Raw genomic sequence first — 18,532 nt, 5'->3', positions numbered from 1 at the left:
ATCGTTGAAACAGCCGAAATATCGACTTCTCGAGCAAATGCTCAAACCCGTGAAAGGAGTGGAATTCTTCCCATTTAACGAGCATGAACAAGTTGTGGCCCCCAGTGAAGCTCGACCAAACTCAATATTTATCTTTGATGATATAGCATGCGAAAAGCAGGATAATGTGAGAGCATTTTTTTCCATGGGGAGACATGAGATTGTGGACAGTTTTTATCTATGTCAAACGTATACCCATATCCCGAAACATCTTGTGAGAGATAATGCAAATTTTGTTGTACTATTCAAGCAAGACGATATGAATCTAAAACATGTGTATAATGACCATGTAAATACTGATATGACTTATGCGTGCTTCAAAAACATGTGTATAAAGTGTTGGAAGTCGGACAAGTATGGATTCATCACGATTGACAAGGAGAGTGAATTGAATGCTGGAAGATATAGAAGAGGATTTGATTCCTTCCTCACCGTCGATCATAAATGATTGTTCTTTCAGTTTTAAAGACAGTCTAGAGTCTGACTTGCATACGTCAACATGAAGAGCAAAGAACTTTTAAGGGAGAAGGCTGTATTGAGTGAACTTGCCAAGGCAAGTGATGCAATCAGACGGAAACATCGAATGTTGAAAAGTGGACGTGATAGTGCTCAGCAGAGAATGCAAGATGTCTTTAAACCGATTGTCGAACCATTAGAGGAGCTAGTTTCGTATACGAAAAAACCGAAAATTAAGAGTGAACGTATGAATGTTAAGAAGGAGGAGGAGGAGGAGGAGAAGGAGGAGTCTCCAAATTTCGGAGAAAATAGCATGTAGCAAGATATTTCTTTCAAAGACGATATTTGGCATGATGCAATTACTGATGAGAATGTCAATGTACCCGTAACTAAAAATAATGATAATCATGATGATGATGACGATAATTTGGAATCATCTGAGGATGTTGATAATTTGATACGTGAATATTTGGGTCTACTGCGTAGTAATAACAAAACAAGATTAGATGGCTTGTATGGAGTACGAAATCTCGCTCAAAACAGATTAATGATTGGTGATTCGCCAATTCATTTCGAACTCGATCATATAGTGGTTGGAGATGAAAAGTATCCCAAAAGTATTGGCTTGGTGGAACTGTTGTTTAAAAAAGAGCCCGAACTCAAATATATAACTCCAAATGACTTGGAGAAATATCAGAAAATTGTCATTACAACGAATGCTCATAAAAAATTTTATAAACGCACGGGTGCAGTACGTCAGGGTAAAAATAGTAAATTTAAAAATTATATATCCCACATGCTGCATAGCAACGATAAGAAGAGTGGTGCTCTGCCCCAGTACAAGGTAGCACAAAAGCATACTTCTATCGACTATGTTTATTGGGATGATCCGAATGAACTAGTGGATCGTCTTCGTTTATTGTTCGCATCGCAAGCTGCTGGAAACTCATCACACTCGAATGAAATCATATCGATTATCGAGGAATTGCGTGAAGCTGAAATCATTTATTAACATGTGAGGGCTTGCTTTCATCCACATTCCCAACATGAGCGTCGATGTGTTTGGACGAAAATTGAGTAGACGTGGTGCACCGTCCTCCGGGTAAACCAGGTGTTGGATTCAAAATTACATCACACGGTCATTTTAATTTGGAACGAAAACGATTGGAAAACGTTGGCGACCCAATAAATGCCAGAGATGTTGTAACACTCGGTGCATTAAGTAAACACATTCATTCTATAACTCATAGTGTGACTCATATAACGAATCGAAGGTGCGAATCGAATGTGGCTGCTCTAGAGAAGCGTGTAAAAGATGATCTCGCCACTCTACGCAAGGAGATGAAAAATTTAGAAAGTACAATCGCGGAGCAAATAAAGAATGATCTTACCATCCTGTTGAAGGAGATGAAAGATTTGGAAAATGCAATCGCGGAGCTTAAAAAGTGAAAAGTTGCGAGAGAATGAGCGTGCCGCGGTGGTAGAGGAGCTACACAAGCAAGCTCGACGAAATTACCCACGTCGACGAGTGGATATACGCGGTCTGGATGAGACTTGGCAAGCTGATCTTGTCGATATGTCTGCATATGCACACCACAACTCCAAGTATAAATTTCTCCTCACCGTCATCGATATATTCTATGTTGAAGTTAGCAAGGTCTTCAATCCATTCGAAATCTGCATGAGGCAGTGGTTGACTCATTGTCCATCCATACAAATTGTTAACATCAAAATACATCGAGTATGTCGATGGAATAGATGGGTCATACGAGTTCATGTACTTGTTATTGGCTCGGGCATGTCTTTTGGAGCATTGACTAAGACCACCTCGAATACCTCTCTCCACGAACAATACCATGTCGATGTCTGTGAGCAATTCAAACTTTACTTTTGTATATTTCATCATGGCATCCCAGGTATATCCGGGGAGAGTGTAGTAAAACGCAGGGTCAAGACCATAACTTTTCAGGCAAGTATCGCGGAAATTCTCAAAGATATCGGTTAATAGCAATACGTCAGTCTTCAAGTATAAATCGCTGTATTCGCCGAGTGTTCGCGTTGAAAATCGTTCCCACACATTTTTTGCATGTGCATACTCCTTCTCGGAAACTGTTGAATCAGTTAAAGAGCTATAAAATGCTTCCCGCGGTGGAAGCTCCGTTCACATCCAACTTTTCGAAACTGTCAATATACTCGTACGGGAAGACACCTTTCCGTGTTAATAAATGAAAATCGTTTACATCTTGGAATTTTGATTTTAACGTCGCGAGTTTGTCTGCAGTTAAAAATGATGCTAATTTATCGAGACTTGTTTTGAGAAATCTGAAAGAGTCGATGAAACATAATTTTATATTTTTCCGCGTGTCTTTGCCTGTTTGAACCGTTTTCGAGAAGGAGATGTACTTTTCTTTTGTTATCGGAAGCAAATCGATTTTCCCCGCGAACGCAGTTGCAACTTCTTTTATGATGAAATGCGCGTCATAACCGAATAAATTATGAAAAATTATTGGCATGAAAAACGAATTTTGATAGTTTAAATTACAATTTGAATGAGCCGGACCTCTGAATTGGTCTGTTAGATGGCAATGATCGCGAACACGCTCATCACCCTCGACAAAAGGTTTCTCGCAAATATGACACTCTTTGTCTTCCCGAAATTTTTTCCACTCTTGCGGAGTCAATTGTTTCATTGGAATGTTCGTTAGGAGAATTTTTTCAACGCGCAAAGCTAATTGTTTTAGTTCTTCGACGAACCATTCCATACAGTCCTCACCTCGGCGCTCGTGATATCCCGATAATGAATCATCGTAAGAGCACTTTGCGTAATATCCAACGCTGAAGACGCGATGATGTTGGATCTTGTTTGTCTCTCTCTCTTCAGCACTGGTCTTCTCCAAGATACACTCGAGATCGGCGTATACCACGAACGGGAGACGCTCCTTCCGATTGGCGTTCGTGAATTCTAGCCATTTGTCGTTTTCACCTGGTAGTCGAACAGCACAATCGTTGAGTACGCCGCAATCCACCTCACGTGACTGCAGCTTTTCGATAGTTGCGAAGTAATGGAGGCATCTGTAAAATTTCAAATTCTTTTTAATATTTTGTCACAATTATAAAGGGGAAAAGAAGTACACTCGTATAACAATTTACTTACCGATCGCAAACGTATTTCCGGTGCTCATTAGTATTGAGTTGTGAGCTGACGAGCCGAGATAAATTCTTGATGTAAGCAAAGTGTCCAATTCCACATTCTGACACGTCTTCGACGTAAAGCAAGTTGACATGTCGTTCTTTCTTCTCCTTGCTCACCCGCACTGGCAGAATCACATCCTTCTTCTCGCTATACACATTGATTGAGAGATTATTTAATTTTTCAAATCTCCCAATTTGATCCAACGTCATAGGAAAGTTGATGCCTTGGAGATTAAATATCGTCGAATAATGTGGATATGAAGATATGCGATCACTGTTTTGTTCTGCTGGATGAAGTGCAGCAGTCATTGCTCATCCGAATCACACATTATCTCGTGATTTCACATTCACGACTGCTTTCTTTAAGAGTATGCGTTTCGACAATGGAATGTGACATCCCGCACGCAAAGCATTGTACTTGTTGATATTCACTGTTAGATTGGTTATTGATGTTAGGGTCCAGCCACTGTCACTCTTCTGGAACTCCTCGAGCAATTTCAGAGTTGGCTCCACGACTCGCTTCTGATACCACTCTCTCAGATCCGATGTTGTGAAAAGTTCAACATTTCCCGTGTTGATACTTTTATTCGCCCGCTTATCACCCACGCTGAACTCTCCATTGAACGAAGTGTTCACTTTAATGCTGCTATACTTGCGTATATGAGCACTCACTTGTTTTTCAACAAGTTCGAATGCATCCAGTAAGAACTTCCGTGGGTCGATGTGATCACGATTAATTACAGCCCCGGTTGACAAGCGATTTCCGAATGCGCTTTCGATTTCTCGCCATATTAATCCACAATCATTCAATACTCCGCCGCCCCAATGTATGAAGCGTTGACGTGTTACCTGCTTCAAACATTCGAGACATAAGATTTGCGAAGTGATTCCGTGGTGCCATCCCAGTCGTGATTGCTTCAATCGAACTTGCGCCTCCAACGATTCGATAAGTGTATCACACTGGTGTTCCCACACCAAATATTGCTCCAACGTCCGAAGAAGCGTTGCTTGCATACGCAGCAATTGCTCTGTAGCAACGTCGGTGACCAGAGACATGATGCGTTGATGTCGAGTTTTACGATAGAGTCTCTCTCAAGTTATCTCGTCTTGTTGACTCTTTCGGGGTTCGATGCTTACTAACTAGTCAAGCCAAAGATTCAGCCCTTTTCGGAAGCATCGACGGAAGTCGTTTTTGGTCATTTAGATTTCAATATGGAAGGGAGGGAGAGATATGATGGAGAGAAAAAGAGTTTTCGAGTTCAATCCAGCATCTCAGATCATAAATTGTTTCAACTCGCGGCCATCTTTTTTCGTGACACCAAATATCGCTCCAACGTCCGAAGAAGAGTCGCTTGCATACGCAGCCATTGCTTCGCGTAGCAACTTCGGTGACGAGAGACATGACCAAATATTGCTCCAACGTCCGAAGAAGAGTCGCTTGCATACGCAGCCATTGCTCCGCGTAGCAACGTCGGTGACGAGAGACATGATGCGGTCGAGTTTTACGACACAGTCCCTCTCGTGTTTACTCTTTCGGGCTTAATAGTCAAACTGAAGATTGAGCCCTATTCGGGAGCATCGCCGGGAGTCGTCGTTTTTTGCTCATCTAGATTTAAATATGGAAGAGAGAGAGACTTTTTCCTCGAGATATGATGGAAGGAAAAAGGATTTCTCAGAATTTTCGAGTTCACTACAGCATCTCAGATCATAAATTGTTTCGACTCGCGGCCATCTTTTTTTTTCGTCTGCAAGAAAGCGTGAGAGTAGATTTTAACGTTGCTTGTAGAGATAATTTTTTTACTATTTCTGCTCGGGGGTCATCTCTGAGAAAAGTGCGTTTTTGGGGAAAAACTTGAAGAGAGGGGATGCAACACCGAATTTGGAACAAGAGGTTTTTCAAATCATTTTCATTTCTGTTCGAGACTCCGCTCCCTTCGGTTATTTGAAGAAAACAATGTCGCAAAACGAATCGGTGGTTACTACAATCAGTGAATGTGATTCAACACATGATGTATATGAAAAAGTGTGGTGTACATTCACTGAAGAAGAAAAACTGAATTTGAGTGAAAAATCGAGAGTGTGCATTGTCTCGGTATATTATTGCACCGAACGTGGCGAAAAATTGTGTGGTGTCTGTGTTCTCGGGGCTGGAGGTGAAATGTTCGAGAAGCTCACAGCGGTGCGAAAGCATAGAACAGAGTATTGGAATATTGCCTCTACATCGAGTTGTCAGGACTGTAGGACTCGTCTCTACCAGGTGGTGACGAAGAATATCTGTCCAGACTGCGATCTAGATTGATTAAGGGGTAAGTACCTTATTGATGAGCAAAATTTTCGCATAGATTTGAAAATTCTTATTCAAACGTTTACCTTGATCTGTTTCAGTACCAGCATCGATCGGAAAGCAGACATTATGAATAAAACGCATAAACTTTTTTATAGAATTTGTTTTTCTGTAAAATATACAATAAATTCAATCTAAATGAGTAAAGTCTATTTCAGCCTATTGAAACCACCCATCTCTCTCCTACACTCGGCAACTATCGGATATCGAAAAATAACTAAATTTTGAAAATCTTGAGCGGACAGACCTCTTATAGAAAAATGTCGAAAAAATCTTCAGACCTCTTATAGAATTATTGTAGAATAATTTTGCTCTTGAGCTGCAGACCCTTTTGAATGTTTTCATCTCGACATACACCCAGAGTTCAAAACTCTTAGAGAATATTTTTTCTCGTTCACTCCGTCTCTCTCATGCTTTTGCTCTCTACGGTCATTCTATCTCTCTCACACCTCTCTCTCCAACTGCAGACCCTTCGTTGTGCCCCCACCCCCTCCCCTCCCTTATCGGCATCCGAGGCGAAGACAAATCCGTAACGCACTGGTCATAAATTAACACGATTTTTCTCATTCCATCTCTCTCACACTCACCATCGGCTCTATCTCTCCTTCTTTTTCAAGGGCCGCGAGAATATGTGCGACACACACACACGGCCCTACGGCGCGCGGCTTCCCCCTTCGCTGCCCCCCTCTGGCCCTGGCGCTTCCACGCACACCGCTCCCCCCTCGCCGCCATTTGAGCCAGAACCGGAGTAGCCTTACTACTACCGAAGTTTTTCAACATTTATTTGCATTCATTTACATAAAATCACGCATATTGTTTCTATAATGTAATTACACAACATAAAATTTCTGTTTGGAAAGAACGGTTGAGAGGTTATAACGAGCGAAAGTTTATTTTTCTCACATAACTCCCGTTGAAAATTTTTGAAGAACCAGAACCAGGATTGCAACAAAATTATGTCATAAATAACCGTAAAATCAAAGAATGTGTACAAGGAAAATTTCCCAATACTAATATATGTTCTATATAACAAACACTCGCGAACCGATTGCGATGAGCGGAAAACTAACCCACATGGTTTTCACAAAACTTACATAGCATTTTTTTTTATAGTCATATAAGAATTTTGATTCGAATTCATACAGCTCGCACTATTTCTCCGAAATTTTATCATTCAGATCGCTGTTGCTATTAATTTTCTCATGCCATCAAAAACTGACAGATGGCGATGTACTATATATCACGTCAAAGTCACTATATGTCTGGTTTTCGTAATACTGTATGACACCACATACCACTATTTTTAATAAAATAAATACATATTTAACACTTTATTAGATGAAAAATATTTTTTTGTCACCCCGCACTTCGTAATGTCGAAAATCCGTTTGTTATAACATCAATAACTGACGGCTGACTGATGGCCATTATATTCATAAACTGTATTCCGCTGGAACAGTACAGCAAGTGTCCTGACCAATCACAACTCATTATTTCTGTAGCCGGGGTCCCGGGACCCGAGCTTCCATAGAAAGGGGTTATAGCTGGCATCAAGAGGCCTTTGATGGTGTTCTGCACAGACACAGTAAATACATAGATGTGTTAGTAACTTTTGCATAATCTTGAGCCCGTGCAAAGTTTTTTCTCAGCAATTACGCCACCGATCGTATTGATTTTGGGCGCAATCGAAAAAGAATTTCTTAATTAGCTGAAAGTTCAATTTTCAAATTGCGACATAACTCCTGAGCTTCGCAATTCAAGAAAATGACATGTCAATTTTACCCCCACCACCGCGAATCGTTTTATTCAGAGATAATATAGTCTCGGCGAGAGCCTTGGGCCAGCAGACGACAGGGCTGTCAATGTACTTGTCCCGAGACTCTACCGAGTCTCTTGATAAGACAAATCAGTTTTCAAATTTTCTTTTTGCGATCTGAAATATTATGGTTGATAATTAATAAAACAAGAACACACGGAACTGTTAGTATATATAATGTGAGAAACTCCAATCGAATAAATGTTTTCTAATTTATTTTTTGTGTCATCGTTATTTTTGAATATTCCCATATTTTGCTTCCTATTGAGTCTGGCTCTGCTCTTTCCGATCCTTGTTTTGACTCCATCGGTTTGCAGCGGATCGACACATATTAGTAATTGGTTGCCTAATATGTGTTCTTTAATTTTCTACCATTTCTTCATGTTGATTGTGGTAACCTGATTCAAGTGATTTCCGACTATGATCATTATTCGCACATTTTGTATATCAGATTCTCAAAACAGTTTCTGGTGTTGATATAAGTGTAGTTATACTTTTTCCACCTGGTCTATCGAGTAATAAATTTTAAAACTTGTTCCAAAATGTCTTTGGATGCTTTTTTTGCTGATAATATGGAAAGTTAAATCTTCGGATTGCGGTAGGCAAACACAAATTTTGACAACAATACTTATGAAATAACGTGTATGTTGAGTATTCCTATTCAGCAAACTGCAAATGTGGAATTATTGGTGAAAACATTCATTACGATAAGTCTACAGTTGCTCAGTTTTGGATGCGATTGAGTATAATGCCTGTCAACATCATGGAAACCTACAGAATTTCTGAATGTTATGTGCGCTATGTCATTTTAATGTAATATAATGACTTCTAACACCCTTTCACTATAATACTATATATTTGGATCATTGAAATACAGCAAAAATCTGCAAACTATAAAATTTATATACTGTGCCATTCATTTTACTTTTTGACTCTCACCATAACATAAATATGAAGTGAAAAATTCATTAGAAAAGTCTTCAGTTGCTCATTTATGGATGGATTTGAAATTGCTGTCTTCCAAACTAATTGCGTAGATACATTGAATCGCAGCAGATACCTGCGAACTTTCAAATTTCTGTGGATAAGTATATATGCGACGGATCACCCCTTATCTTTGATTATGGTAATATGTAATGGAACTTGGTTGGGTAAGTTTTTAAGTGTTTCTTTTCAAATAGTATTGAAGTTTGTATTACTGCGGTATGGAGCGAATACCTTCAAACTTCGATATTTCTTTGTCGCAACATGTGTACCAATCATTTTAATTTTTTACTCCAACCGTAACATGTAATTTCAAAAATTCATCACAAAAGTTTTCATCTTTACTATTTAACTTCATTTTCGTTTTTCTAAATTCCATGCTAAATTTCTTAATTTCTAAATTTATTTCTAAATTATCCTGAAATGAAATTGTTTTTCTCCACAACCAATGCAGGTACCTTAAATGTCTTTGATTTCCGTTGCTGTGTAGAATTAAGTACGCTCAGTTTTTTTGCTTCTTTGAGTTCTGACACAATAAATGTTTTCGGGTGCCTTTTTTCTGCAACTATCAAACTGTAGATAATTGGAACTCAGCGGCCACTTGCAAACTTTGGAAATATATTTCATCGGGGGTATGTTTTAGATGTCACGAAAACGTCTAGATTCAGAATGCAAAAGCGACATTTAAAAATGGCCAATTCTCTTGGATTTGTCGTGTCTTGAATTTGATCTGTCTTTCCTCTTTTCCTTTCTTTTTTCTAACGTTATAAGCCGGAAATCACATCTCAGCCCACAACACGCATTGCTACATGCTCTTGAGTTCCCAATGGACAAAACATATTAGAAGATAAGGGGGAAAATCGCCAAAGTCCAAGAACAGACCAGTGACGAAATATTTCCAGTACAATTTTAACGAAATTTAGGTCTTTTTTCGTGGAAACCAACGTTATAAGTCGAAAATCATATCCCGGCCTCCAACACACTTTCGATCGTGCTTTTTGGTTCCTAATTGACAAAACATATTAGAGTACAAGGAAAAAAATTGCCAAAGTCCAAGGACAGACCTGTGACGAAATATTTTCAGTACAATTTGGACGAAAAATAGGTCTTTTGTCGCGGAAACCAACGTTATAAGCCGAAAATCATATCTCGGCCCCCAACCCGCTTTTCACCGTGCTCTTTGGTTCCTAATTGACAAAATATATTAGGGTACAAGGAAAAAAAGCGCCAAAGTCCAAGAACAGACCTGTGACGAAATATTTCCAGTAAAATTTTGACGCAAAATAGGTCCTTTTTCGTGGAAACCAGCGTTATAAACCGAAATTCATATCCCGGCCTCCAACCCGCTTGCGACCGTGCGCTTGGGTTTCTAATTGACAAAACATATCAGAGTACAAAGAAAAAAATTGCCAAAGTCCAAGGACAGACCTGTGACGAAATATTTTCAGTACTATTTTGACGAAAAATAGGTCTTTTTTCGTGAAAACCAACGTTATAAGACGAAAATCATAAATAATCCATAGAAATTCAAACTAAAATCCTATAGTCAACTGAAAATAAATAAGGAACTTTTGAGAAAAAAGACGTGATATCAAACCATAAACTTCCCCTAGGAAAAAAAAGGTTGAGACAAGTAAATTGATGGTCCCTCGTTTGCTGATAATTCCATCCATAAAAAAAACTTTAAAAAAATTTTTATTAATTGTAAAATAAATTATTTTATAAAAAAAAATGGTAAATATTAAAAAATATGTGGGCAGACACGTGAACATTATGCCTTTATTTACTTCTTTTCATTCCATTGAATGATACTACGTAAACTTTACTATCGTTCATATTATTCTATTGTATTTGTAGCAACAAACAATTGTTGTTGGGTGACTCCGGAACGCATCTTTGAATATAGTGAAGAAACTGAAGTTTCTTTCGGACTTTTTCAAAATATTTTTTGTTTGGTTTTTGTACCATCCCCCTCCCTAAAATTGATCGCGATATTATTTTTTATTGTTATTAATGCTCGAAAAATAATTTTTCATGCTTTTTAGGAAAAGTGAATAAAGTAAATATTTACCAAAAAAAATACAGAACAATTCGAAAAAAATTTCACAAATCTTGAAAAAACATTATATTAAAACAAAAACTAATCTGTATATATTTTTTAAAGTGTCAAAAGAATCAAATAATAAGTAAAAAATAAAAAACCGAAAAATCGGTCTTGAAATCATTTTGGAAACCGATGCCTCATTCTTCTTATTAGATTCGAACAGCTAAATCAACTGAAAAAAATTCCATCTAATTTACGTGCGGCATTAAAATTTATTATATTAATTCGAGGCCAAGTATTTTCTAATGAATTGAAAAAAGTTACCACTTGAATTACGTGCAGTATTAAAATTTATGATATCAATTGGTGGACAAGTATTTTATTAGTACCTCCAAATTTTGACGTTATTAAATTTTTCTAAGAAGCTTTTAAATCCAAAAAAATCACATGAAAGCTAGTCATATCAAGAGACTCGGTAGAGTCTCGGGACAAGTACATTGACAGCCCTGTCGTCTGCTGGCCTGAGGCTCTCACCGAGACTATCTTTTCTCTGAATAAAACGATTCGCGGTGGTGGGGGTAAAACTGGCATGTCATTTTCTAGAATTGCGGAGCTCAAGAGATGTTTTGTTAAGCGAAAATTAGTTTGGAGACTAAATTTCAAAATCTCTTTCGAATGAGCCCGAAACCAACACGATCAGTAGCGTAATTGCTGAGAAAAAACTTTGCACAGGCTCAAGATTATGCAAAAGTTACAAACACATTTAGAAATTTGACATGTTTGTATATAATATCATCAAAGGCCTCATGTCCCTCGGTCTAACTTCGCGGCGGTGTCGCGGACTGACGTCACATGCCGAGAGCTCGAAAGTCACCAGCCGAAGTTTCACGTCATGTTGACGTTTGGGGTTATGATGTTATGAAGTTGCGTGCGGGATAACTAAAAATAATTTTCGTCATCTAACGAAGTGCATATTACTATTTATTTCGTTAAATTTTGTGATATACTAAACCAGTATCAAAGCGGCCGCGTAAATGTAGTCTGTGATATGTGTGCGAAAAAGGATACCAAAAAAAAAACTTGAAAAAATTTTTTTTTTTTTAATTGTAAAAAAACGTATTTTACAAAAAAAAATACAGAACAATTCGAACAAAATTTCACAAATCTTGAAAAAACATTATGTTTAAAAAAAAAAACCATTCTGTATCTATTCTTTTAAGTGTCAAAAGTATCAAATAACAAGTAAAAAATAAAAATCCGAAAAATCGCGCTTGAAATCATATTAGAAACCGATGCCTCATTCTTCTTATTTGATATTCGATTCGAACAGCTAAATCAATTAAAAAAAATTCCATCTACTTTACGTGCAGCATTAAAATTTATGATATCAATCGAAGGACAATTAATTTCTAATCAATTGAAAAAAGTTACTATTTGAGTTACGTGCAGCACTAAAATTTATGATATCAATCGAAGGACAAGTAATTTATGAGTAACTCCAAATTTTGACATGATTAAATTGATCTAAGAAGCTTTTAAATCCAAAAAAATCACATGCAAGCTAGTCATTTCTTACTCTATGGAGGCAGAGGCTTATAAGAAAATCGATTCTTTTCAGACTTCCAGGAGCTGCTGATATTATTCACAATATACAACGTCGATTGGATTGATACAAATTATGTTTAAATATGAGTTAAAAGTACTTGTCTGGCCCATCATTATTCATTCAAATAAAAATCATAAACAAACGAAATTGTACGGCAGCATCCGATCAAAAATTTGTCGAAATGCGATTTATTATTAGTTTAATGTTCTTAATAATAGTATAGGTTCGTTATGCCGAATGAAATTCGCTCGCTGGAAAAAGTGAGAAGTAAAAATTGCCGTCATAGCAATACAAACTGGGGAGTTATTTTGGAAGTTTGAACATATTTAATATGCAAAATGTTTTTTATTTATCGGTGCACAATAATATCCCTTGTATATTACAGGACAATTCGTTTCCATTCTTATTAAATTAGTGCAATTAAGAGAAAATTACTTGAAGATAACTCTCTAAATTCCCTCTGCATGAATATTTGTGCTCCAACAGTTCAAAAAAAGCCCTGATTTTTATTTATATAAACAATTTAAATGGAAAGTGATGGGCCGGACAAGTACTTTTAACTCATATTTAAACATAATTTGTATCAATCCAATCGACGTTGTATATTGTGAATAATATCAGCAGCTCCTGAAAGTCTGAAAAGAATCGATTTTCTTATAAGCCTCTGCCTCCATAGAGTAAGAAATGACTAGCTTGCATGTGATTTTTTTGGATTTAAAAGCTTCTTAGATCAATTTAATAATGTCAAAATTTGGAGTTACTCATAAATTACTTGTCCTTCGATTGATATCATAAATTTTAGTGCTGCACGTAACTCAAATGGTAACTTTTTTCAATTAATTAGACATTAATTGTCCTTCGATTGATATAATAAATTTTAATGCTGCACGTAAATTAGATGGCATTTTTTTAAATTGATTTAGCTGTTCGAATATCAAATAAGAAGAATGAGGCATCGGTTTCTAATATAATTTCAAGCGCGATTTTTCGGTTTTTTATTTTTTACTTGTTATTTGATACTTTTGACACTTAAAAAAATAGATACAGAATAGTTTTTTTTTAAACATAATGTTTTTTCAAGATTTGTGAAATTTTTTTCGAATTGTTACTCTATGGTGGCAGAGACTTATAAGAAAATCAATTCTTCTCAGACTTTCAGGATCCTCTGGTATTATTCACAAAATTCGAGGTCGATTGGATCGATACAAATTATGTTTAAATATGTGTTAAAAGTACTTATCCGGCCCATCACTTTCCGTTTAAATTGTTCATCCCAATAATAATCAGTGCTTGTCTAGAACTGATGGATCACAAGTATCCATGCAGAGGGAATTGAGAGAATTATCTTCAAGTAATTTTTACGTAATTGCACTAATTTAATGAAAAAAAGCAAAGAAATTGTTCCGCAATATACAAGGGATATTATTATCCATTGATAATTGAAAATAATTGTACATAATATATATGTTCAAGTTTAAAAAATAACTCACCCGTTTGTATTCGATGACGGCAATTTTTGCTTCTCACTTATTCTTCCAGCGAACGAATTCCATTCGGAATAAGAACTAACCTATACTATTATTAAGAACATTAAACTAATAATGAATCACATTTCAATAAATGTTTAACCGGATTCTGCCATACAATTCCATTTTTTCATGATTGATTTTTATTTAAATGAATAGTGATGAACCGGACAAGTACTTTTAACACATATTTAAACATAATTTTTATCGATCCAATCGAAGTCGAATTTTGTGAATAATACCAGAGGATCCTGAAAGTCTGAGAAGAATTGATTTTCTTATAAGTCTCTGCCACTATAGAGTAACATATGACTAGCTTTCATGTGATTTTTTTGGATTTAAAAGCTTCTTAGAAGAATTTAATAATGTCAAAATTTGGAGATACTAATAAAATTCTTGTCCACCGATTGATATCATAAATTTTAATGCTGCACGTAATTCAAATGGTAAATTTTTTCAATTCATTAGAAAATACTTGGCCTCGAATTAATATAATAAATTTTAATGACGCACGTAAATTAGATGAAATTTTTTTCAGTTGATTTAGCGGTTCGAATCTAATAAGAAGAATGAGGCATCGGTTTCCAAAATGATTTCAAGACCGATTTTTCGGTTTTTTATTTTTTACTTGTTATTTGATTTTTTGACACTTTAAAAAATAGATACAGATTAGTTTTTGTTTTAATATAATGTTTTTTCAAGATTTGTGAAATTTTTTTCGAATTGTTCTGTATTTTTTTGTATAAAATAATTTTTTTTACAATTTAAAAAAAAAATTTTTTCAAGTTTTTTTATGGATGGTCATTCATTGTCGGGACATTCCTTCATTGTTATTTTACCATTGATATCAAATAAAGCACCATCTTGTTACACTTTTTACGCCGACCTGCATTGCGTCATTTATTTCCCCACCAACACCAGATCTTCACGCAACAATTATTCTAAAAAAAATTTTTTTTCAAGTTTTTTCTGGATCGCATTATCAGCAAACCAGGGACCATCAATTTACTTGTCCCAACCTTTTTCTTCCTAGGGGTAATAAAAATATGGAAAAAAAATATCATCGTAAAAAATGTTTTGTTTATTTGAAAATCCCTAGTTCACACAATGCTAGATATACTGTGACGTGGCAATTCTGCTCGTCACTTAAAAGTGTATAATTCCTCAAACATGGCTCCGAGGCGTTTTTCGACGTTGTCTGAATTCCTCTCGAACGAATACTCCTCAAAAGTCTCAAGCGATAAAGAAACCAATATTATGAATTTTATTTTATATTCCTTTTTGTTTCACATTTAAACATTTTATGAGCGAGCGACGAGCTTCAAAAAATCAAGGAAGAAGCGAGAGCAGAGAAATTGGGCAGTTCGAAGATAGAAGGTCGTCCATCATTTCATCGTAGATCTCGTTGGTCATCGAGTACGAGATTCAAAACATCGAGCGGGGGGACGTTAACTCAAAGCCCTCACCCCGAACCGTCGAACTCGCGGTGCGTCTACCAGCACCGAGATCTAACGTCGATATTGTCAACAACGAATATTCTCGAACGTCGACAATTTGAAATCATGAGGGCGAATTATTCGCGAAGATTCTCGAAGAACCCGTTAATAGCTTGATCAATCGAGGAGGCTAAGAGTGGGGGGTTAGTTCATCCCAAGAAACCGCGTTATAGAAATTTCGAATCGATCTCGTTACTCGAAATCCGGACCAAAACGAGGAAGGACGCATTCTCTTGAGCCTCATCTTTTGCCTTTGAGAAGCCAACGCCCCGAAGTCGAATTGTAATCCCGAAGATAATTGCCGGAGTTACAACTTCTGAAACTATTACGGTGAGCCGTTGTCTCGTTCATAATGGTGTCTCGTTTCGTATTATTTTTCCCGCAAATTAAAATCGGTAAAATATCGGAAAATTGAACGATATCGAATGGTTACTTTGTCGCACGAGTGAAGTGAATTCTAACGTTCTTTTTGACTTGTTTGTTCATTAATATTAAATTTCTTATCGTTGTGGAATTAATAAAATTGCCGAGCGGAATTCGTTAAATTGAAAATTTACATCCGGATCAGAGTCCTAGGTTAAGAATTATCGTAATGTCCTGTTCTGTCACCGAGAACCTGTGTATCGTAATTTCGTAGGCCACGCCTTCCTTACGTATTGTAAATTGTGAGATATTATCGTTTGAATTATATCCGAGAACAGATATTCACCAGAGGTGACATTTGTTAATCAAATATTATATTGACGGAATTACCAACTGAAATATTTGGGAAATTTTTAACATTATCTTTGTTTCTTATTTTGTTTTCTAATAAACCGTATTTGTCATGCCAGCTTTGCATTTCCGTAATTATTTTCCTCGAGAAGGCTCACGCCCCTCTACCGAGAATATCTAAAGCTAGTCTGGTAAATTCTCAAGCCTATTTCTTTTGTTTAATTCAATAAAAATTTGTTGAGGAGAAAGCCTCGGCTGGCGCCCAACAACAAAGGAATTGGGATAATTTGTCGCTCAACTGGGAAAAGCGTTACAATACATATAGCCAACTTCTAAGCAATTTCACATTCGCATTCGCACAATTGTATTTCGAATTCTGATTGTTGTGATGATGATGAGGACAATCGAGGCGACTTTTCGGCAACTTCTGCAACGATGGACCGTCCTGTGTCTCCATATCGATAATTTCCGATGACAGATCCAAAAAACTCTTCAGCCACAAAGACTTTTCACATCGTTTCACGTATATCGTACGAACTCATTGTAAGATATTTTGAATGAATAATTTCGCTGTTGTGTATGGTAAACCCTCATATTCCCATGAAATCCCGTGGACATTTCGTTCCAACAAATTATTTGTTATTTTGTTTTTTTTTCATCAATGTTTTTGCTCGAAAAAATTCGGTAAAAAATGAAAATTTTTTTTTTGTCTCACCATAATTTTTTCAACAGTAAAAAAAACGGATACACTGGGACCAAGGACCGCGCGTATCGTGTGAAGGACCTTTGCGGCAACCAACATCAAGACGCCATTTTTTAATATTTTCAAATAAATTTTTACAATGATATTCTTGAGACCCTTTATGATATTCAGTTAAAAATAAAAATATTCCGGCCCATAGTTTCAAATTTATAAATTAAAAAGAAAGTGTATTTTTTGGTCCGCCAGGGTGGGCCATAAGTGGGAATTAATGTGCATGGAAAAATATAGTGCGGATGTGAAATTACGGGTATAGCGTGGGAAAGCATTTATGAGAATTGAAATTACAGGCTATTACACTCCCCTCTTTACGTTTTCCACCGAGAATACTACGAGAAAAAATGTCTACGAACCATGCACGCGATTTTTGAGGGCCAAAAAAGATTAAAAAATTGCCAACTTCAAAAGTATGTAACGGATCGAAAAAAAGAAAAACATTTTGTAAGGGCGTCAATTGAAGCTCCATATGTCTCCATCAAAAAAAATTATTACAAAATTTCGGTATCGTTTTTTCGAGCAACTTATTTTTAGTGCATCAACAAATTTCATCTTGTGTCCCCATACTTTTGGCCGGCAGTGTAGATCAATCTATCATTGGGGAAGTGTAATATTTGAACAAATTCTTAACCTCCAAACGACTGGGATTGGAGAGTTAGAATCGCTTGGAGAGTTGAAATTGCTATTAGGTAACCTTACTCTCTCCCCTCCACGTTTCTAATGCCTTCGTACCCCTTGAGACCTTGAGCCCTTCACAGTTAGGTTGACGTGTCGTCGTGCAGCCGTCGTGTCATCATAACGCCGTTACAAATATAGCAGTGAACATCAAATTTCGAGGACGTAGGGAGATCTTTATAAGACGTTCTGAACATCCCCTAAATTTCACCTCGAATCTTCGAAAAATCTGAACTGGGTAAAATGTACCCTCATAGGATTTTGAATGCAAAAACTCACCGGAAATAATCTGAACAGCGCAAACCAAACAATTCGTAAACCGTCTCCTTTCCGATACGTAATAATTGGTACTTTCACGTTCACCAAAATTTGAGAAAAAAGTGTGAGCATCACGACCGTTCTAAAAACAACGTAATCAATGGTTATGCGATGTCAGATATCTTATTTCGAAAAGGAACTCGGAAATTCTTACCCTGCTGCAATGCCCCAGTGCTGGGATGCTGCATTGGCTGCATTTTCAAACAAAGATAAGCCCACTAGGGAAACGGTAGGCACTATGGTCAGTGGTGTTATAAATTTCAGCATCCATCCTATTATACCTAAAAAAGTAACGGCAGAAAAAAGTGAAAATTTGAGCTACTCTTTAGAATGCTTCAGGCTCTTTGATAGAAAATTGGCATAAGTGATGTGAGAAATTGTGATCCCTTTTTACTCCAAGACATCTTATAAACCTTAAAAACCTGGAAATAGAACATAAGCGTATTTGAAGATAGAAAAAATATCATTTATTATTAGAATAGAGTTTATTTCGAGATATGTGGGTTTCGTTAAATTTCGCATCTGTACAGTTTCCGTGCTCGGGTCGAACTAACGAGAGCGTTCC

General features: G+C 36.7%; 1 protein-coding gene across 5 annotated transcripts in view; it reads right to left on the bottom strand.

Annotated features, from left to right (window-relative positions):
• The window catches only part of LOC122406617 (solute carrier family 23 member 2), a 1,354,473-nt gene that overhangs the window by 784,331 nt on the left and 551,610 nt on the right, over positions 1–18,532 (bottom strand). For all 5 annotated transcript variants that reach the window (XM_043412169.1, XM_043412170.1, XM_043412168.1 and 2 more), the window contains 2 exons: positions 18,122–18,248; positions 17,929–18,049 (listed from right to left, as the gene is read on the bottom strand). In XM_043412169.1, coding sequence (XP_043268104.1) covers positions 17,929–18,049; positions 18,122–18,248 — 248 coding nt within the window. The remainder of the gene's footprint in view (positions 1–17,928; positions 18,050–18,121; positions 18,249–18,532) is intronic.

This window comes from Venturia canescens, chromosome 2 (genome assembly GCF_019457755.1).
Source record: "Venturia canescens isolate UGA chromosome 2, ASM1945775v1, whole genome shotgun sequence".
NCBI lineage: Eukaryota > Metazoa > Arthropoda > Insecta > Hymenoptera > Ichneumonidae > Venturia > Venturia canescens.
This window is presented reverse-complemented; position numbering and strand designations above follow the sequence as displayed.